The 6,000-nt window shown below is 32.2% G+C and overlaps 1 protein-coding gene across 2 annotated transcripts in view; it reads left to right on the top strand.

The window, feature by feature from the left end:
* The window catches only part of LOC123260212 (ribosomal protein S6 kinase alpha-5-like), a 34,566-nt gene extending 28,941 nt beyond the window's left edge, over positions 1 to 5,625 (top strand). The window contains exons 4-6 of one of the 2 annotated variants that reach the window (XM_044721226.1): positions 672 to 787; positions 1,181 to 1,381; positions 3,404 to 5,625. In XM_044721226.1, coding sequence (XP_044577161.1) covers positions 672 to 787; positions 1,181 to 1,381; positions 3,404 to 5,335 — 2,249 coding nt within the window. In that variant the 3' untranslated portion in view covers positions 5,336 to 5,625. The remainder of the gene's footprint in view (positions 1 to 671; positions 788 to 1,180; positions 1,382 to 3,403) is intronic. The other variant, XM_044721225.1, reaches the window with a different exon arrangement.
* The last annotated feature ends 375 nt before the right edge of the window (positions 5,626 to 6,000 follow it).

Below are 6,000 nucleotides of genomic sequence, written 5' to 3' on the forward strand. Positions count from 1 at the left end.
CGGGATGAGCTTATATCTCTAAAAATGTCAATAGTTCTCAAGATACAAAGTCGTATCTTAATTATGTTAAATTTCACTGTACTTTTTTAACTATTGACATTTTTAAAGATATAAGCTCATCCCGATGTTACACTTATCAAGAGCTTTCATTTGAGTACCCACATGCATTTTGATATATTTTTCATATATACATATATATAAATATATAAATATATGAAAAATTGATGTGAGTACTCAAATGAAAGGTCTCGATGAGTATAACATCGGGATGAGCTTATATCTTTAAAAATGTCAATAGTTCACAAGATAGAAGGTCATTTCTTAATTGTGTATCTAGAGATAGAGCATTTCTATTGCAGCCTAAATACTTATCATCATAAATTGACTATCGGTGATAATGATATGAAACCTTGAAAAGGCACAAATTTAAGACCTTTGCAATGACACTAAATTTCACTTAAAAAACCGATTGAATCATATCATTATCCTGGAAACAAAATTTTCCTTATTCTCATAATAATATCGATGATATTTATAAATTTCTTTTTTTTTAATTATTTATTTGATGATTCAATATACCTACTTAACTTTGAATGTCAAAGCATTCATAATAATGTTACATAAATTTAGAGTACGTATTTTAAGTAATAATTTGAATAAATTTATTCCAGATTACGTAAATGGCGGAGAACTGTTTACTCATTTATATCAACGCGATCATTTTACTGAGGACCAAGTAAGAATATACATTGGCGAAATTATTATAGCTCTCGAACATCTTCACAAGGTATATTTACTAAAATATTTATTTATACAATTGAGTAAACTCTTTACTTGTTAACTTAAATAAAAAAGTCTGGTTCAATTTTTAAAAATTTTTATTTTAAAATAAAATTATTTTTTTTTTCTTCTTGATATTATTGTTTGTAAAAATAAATGATATATTAATTACCAAAGATCACTAATTAATAATAATAATAATAATAATAACTAAAAAAAAATCTGAAATAAAATATGTATAAAAATTAAAAAAATTAAAAGACTTTATTTATGTTAAAGTAAATATAATGTCTATTTACTAGACAATTATTTTTATTTTTTATATTATTTGCAATTGCTATTTATGTTTCTATTATCAATAATAATAATAATTAATTTACCGATCTTTTAACAAACACAGCTGGGTATCATTTACCGCGATATAAAACTAGAGAACATACTGCTGGATCGCGAAGGCCATATTGTGCTCACAGACTTTGGTCTCAGTAAGGAATTTTTGCCACATGAGAGAGACAACAATGCCCGTGCCTATTCCTTCTGCGGGACCATCGAGTACATGGCACCGGAAGTCGTGCAAGGTGGCTCAGCTGGTCACGATATTGTAAGTATCACAGTCATTACGATACAACTATATTGCTATAATGGACTTTTTAACGTTTTACTTTAATACTGGTATCACTAATCTCTATTACATGCTGTACAGTATTTTTATTTTCTTTGTTTATTAAATACTAAGTAGTTAACAAGACAAATTCAATGCAAGTGACATTTTTTATCATTTAATCATACAATTTTTATTTATTTATTTTTTTTAATTAATTTACGATAAATAAGCTTGCATTGAATCAAGAGAATGGTGTTCTTTTTACATTACTTTGCAAATAATTACCAAGAATAATTTACTTTAAAGTAGAGTTTGTTAATTAATAATATTTTTAGTAATAACTAGCAACCTTGCAGTCATTATGTGACTGACGTGACTTGTGAACTATAAAAAAATAAAATTTTGCTTTATTAAATTAATTATTTTTGTTAAATTGCACTGTACTTTTTTAACTATTGACGTTTTTAAAGATATAAGCTCATCCCGATGTTACACTCGTCAAGAGCTTTCATTTGAGTACCCACATGCATTTTTATATATTTTTCATATATACATATATGTAACATATATAAATATATGAAAAGTTGATGTAGGTACTCAAATGAAAGGTCTCGATGAGTGTAACATCAAAATGGACTTATATTTACAAAAATGTTAAGAATTAAGGAATGACCGTTGCATTTTGTTAACTAAAGATGTTTTTAACGATATAAGCTCATTCTGATGTTACACTAATCAAGAGCTTTCATTTGAGTACCCACATGCATTTTGATATATTTTTCATATATACATACATATATATATATATATATATATATATATATATATATATATATATAGCATATATATATATATATATATATATATATATATATATATATATATATTATATATATATAAATGTATGAAAAATTGATGTGGGTACTCAAATGAAAGGTCTTGATGAGTGTAACATCGGGATGAGCTTATATCTTTAAAAATGTCAATTGTGCACAAAATACAAATTCATTTCTTAATTATTAATATTTTCAAAGATATAAGCTCATCCCGATGTTACACCCATCAAGAGCTTTCATTTGAGTACCCACATGCATTTTGATATATTTTTCATATATACATATATATAATATATATAAATATCTAAAAAAATGATGTGGGTACTTAAATGAAAGGTCTTGATAAGTGCAACATCGGGATGAGTTTATATCTTTAAAAATGTCAATCATGTACAAGATACAAGGTCATTTCTTAAATACTGATATTTTTAAAGATGTAAGCTCATCCTGATGTTACACTCATCAAGAGCTTTCATTTGAGTACTCACATGCATTTTGATATATTTTTCATATATACATATATATAATATATATAAATATCTAAAAAAATGATGTGGGTACTTAAATGAAAGGTCTTGATGAGTGTAATATGAGGATTAGCTTATATCTTTAAAAATGTCAATAGTTCACAAGATACAATGTCACTTCTTAGTTATCTACTTAGAAAGAAGGCATTTAAACGCAGAGTATATACTTATTATCATAAATTGACTATTGGTGAGAATGATATGAAATTATGAAAGGCACAACTTCAGGTCAAGACTTTATAAAAATACACTGGCCACTGATAGAATTTTTATTTTTAAATTAATGTATTGAAAATAAAAATTAAAAAATTTTAGATCTCATGTAATGGTTAAAAATAAATATTAGTTAACAAACCAACTGAAAAAAGTTAAATTTTAATTACATTAGCTATTAGTACGTTGATTAACCTTTTAAGTGTTTTTTTTTTATTATCATCACTATCGATAAAAAAATTTTACGTCAGTTAACTTTAAGAACAAGTATATAAATTTAAAACCTAATATTCAGATAATTTTTCCGTCAACAAAAAAAAATTACACAATAAAGAAAAAAAAGCCCGACAAGAATATCAACTATACTCGCGTTATATAAAGACAAAATATTAAAAAAAAAAATTTCAAGGTAAAGACTAATACTAATATTATTAATTTTTCAGGCAGTCGATTGGTGGAGCGTCGGAGTTCTAATGTACGAACTACTAACCGGTGCATCACCATTCACAGTGGACGGTCAGAAGAACAACCAGCAAGAAATCTCCAACCGAATCTTAACAACAGAGCCTCCGATACCAAAGAACCTAAGCCCAGTAGTCCAAAATTTAATCGAAAGATTGTTAGTAAAAAATCCTCGACAGCGTTTGGGCGGTGGACCACGGGACGCCAGAGAAATAAAAGAGCACCCGTTTTTTATGGACGCGCCACCACCATTCAATTGGGAAGCCTTAGAAAAACGCCAAATCCCGCCGCCGTTTGTGCCTAAAATAGCTCACGAGCTCGACACCAGTAATTTCGCGGACGAGTTCACGCGAATGGTAGCCACCGACAGCCCAGCAGTAGTCCCACCTAATTACGACAAATTATTCCGAGGGTACTCTTACGTCGCGCCTTCAATAATCTTCAGCAACAACTTGATAAGCGACCAAATCTACCGCGACAAAATCGCTTGCCAAACCCGACCTTCAGTGTCCAACATTCTTTCAATAGAGCTAGAAGAGTCAACATTCTTCCAAATATTCGAGCTTGACCTCCACGAAGAAGCTCTAGGAGACGGAAGTTTCTCCGTATGTCGCCGCTGCCGCCATCGGCAAACCAAGCAGGAGTTCGCTGTGAAGATTATCAGCAGAAGAATAGACAGCAGCCGGGAAGTTGCTATTCTCCGTGCTTGTCAAGGTCATCCCAATATCGTGAAGCTTATAGATGTCTACCAGGATCGCGCCCATACTTACATTGTGATGGAATTGTTGGCAGGTGGGGAGCTACTGAGCTCTGTTAAAACGTACACTGAAGAAGAAGCCAGAAAAATAATGAAGCAATTAGCATCAGCGGTTCACTTTATCCACTCTCGTGGCGTAGTTCACCGAGATTTAAAACCAGAAAACCTCGTTTACTCTCACACTGGGTCCAGTTCTCTGGTTAAAGTTGTAGACTTTGGATTCGCGAGGTTGAAACGTTCCTGCGAGCCGCTTCACACTCCCTGTTATACTTATCAGTACGCAGCTCCGGAAGTTCTTGAGCACCAGGCTTACGACGAGAGCTGCGACATGTGGAGCCTGGGCGCTGTTTTGTACTCGCTCTTGTCCGGAAAGCCAGCTTGCAAAGCCGGAACTCCGGATCTTGCTTCTAGAATAAAGTCCAAGGAGATTAATTTAGACGAGTGGAAGAACATCAGCTCCAATGCTAGCTCGGTTATTAAAGGACTGCTGAACCCCGACCCGGTTTCTAGAATCACTGCGAGCAGCCTGGTGAACCACGCCTGGCTGGCGGAGCCAAAGTTTTTGGTAGAGTACCAGAGAGCCTCTACTTCGGGACCAAGTGATAGAACTGCGGGCTTTAGGCTGAAGGAGGTTGATGGAGCCAAGCTTGCTCAGAGGAGGAAACTCCACAAGCGCTCGACTTCGAGTTCGGTTTCTTCTTCTTCTAATGCTTCTTCAAGTCCGTCGATTCAGCAACTAAGACCTCCTAGTGCTACTACCAGTGTCACTACCTCCGCGTCACCGGCTCAACCTAATGCTTTTGATTTTAGCGATGAACGGGTTAATGAGTACTTGAGCTCTTTGTCGTCCTCGTCCTCGGACTCGAGCTCGCCGAAAATTATTCTGGATACCAACAAAGACCGACAACGTGCCTGTGAATTGAACGATGCACTGCCTAACAATAAAAGACGCAAACGGGATCATAAGGTTCAGGTTTGTGAGAGTTCAAGCAAAAGTGGTGGGGTGGTTACGAGATCTCGGAAGAGAAAACTTGAGCTTGCTACTACCAGCTCTGATACTTCCTTTGAGTCTTCTAATGATTCGAGAGATAAACACGAGTCTAATTTACACAGAAAACAAAAATCAGGGAAACGACCTAAAAGGTATCCTGAATAATTAGTAGTTTTTTTTTTTATTAATTTAGTTAGCCAATTTATATTTTTAAGGGGTTTTTTTTGCTTCGCATTTTGTTTACTAACTAATTGGACATTAGTCTGGGTTGATAACTCGTGTTTTCAATTTCAGACTCATCATTCCTAAATGTCTATTTTTTTTGTAAATTTATTAAGGGGATTTTCTGGTTTGACGCTCTGATTTTTGAGGATTTTTTTTTTTAAAGACCAATGAAGAGAACTTTGAACTTTTTACTATTTATTTATAGGGTTAAAATTTGAATTAATTTATAAAAAATTATAATATTATAACCATATTTTTTTTTTAGTTTTAAAAAATTTATATTAAGGTAAAAGACCCAGTTATTGACACTGGTCTAATTATTGACACTTGCAATTTTATTTTAATTAAAAAAAATAAATTAACTCTAATAAATATAATTTTTAAATTATAAATTTTACGATAGTTGATTTTTTGGGAAGATTTTATTTTTTTAATTAGACTAAAATTGCAAGTGTCGAACAACTAGGACAGTGTCAATAACTGGGTCTTTTACCTTAAAACAAATTGTAATGGTTTATTAATATAAATTTATTTCTATCGTTTATTTGAACAATAAATGGCCATAAACGGTACAGTGGTCACAAACGGTACTTTTACCCTACATA

The sequence above is a fragment of the Cotesia glomerata genome, linkage group LG2 (genome assembly GCF_020080835.1).
Source record: "Cotesia glomerata isolate CgM1 linkage group LG2, MPM_Cglom_v2.3, whole genome shotgun sequence".
Classification (NCBI taxonomy): Eukaryota; Metazoa; Arthropoda; class Insecta; order Hymenoptera; family Braconidae; genus Cotesia; species Cotesia glomerata.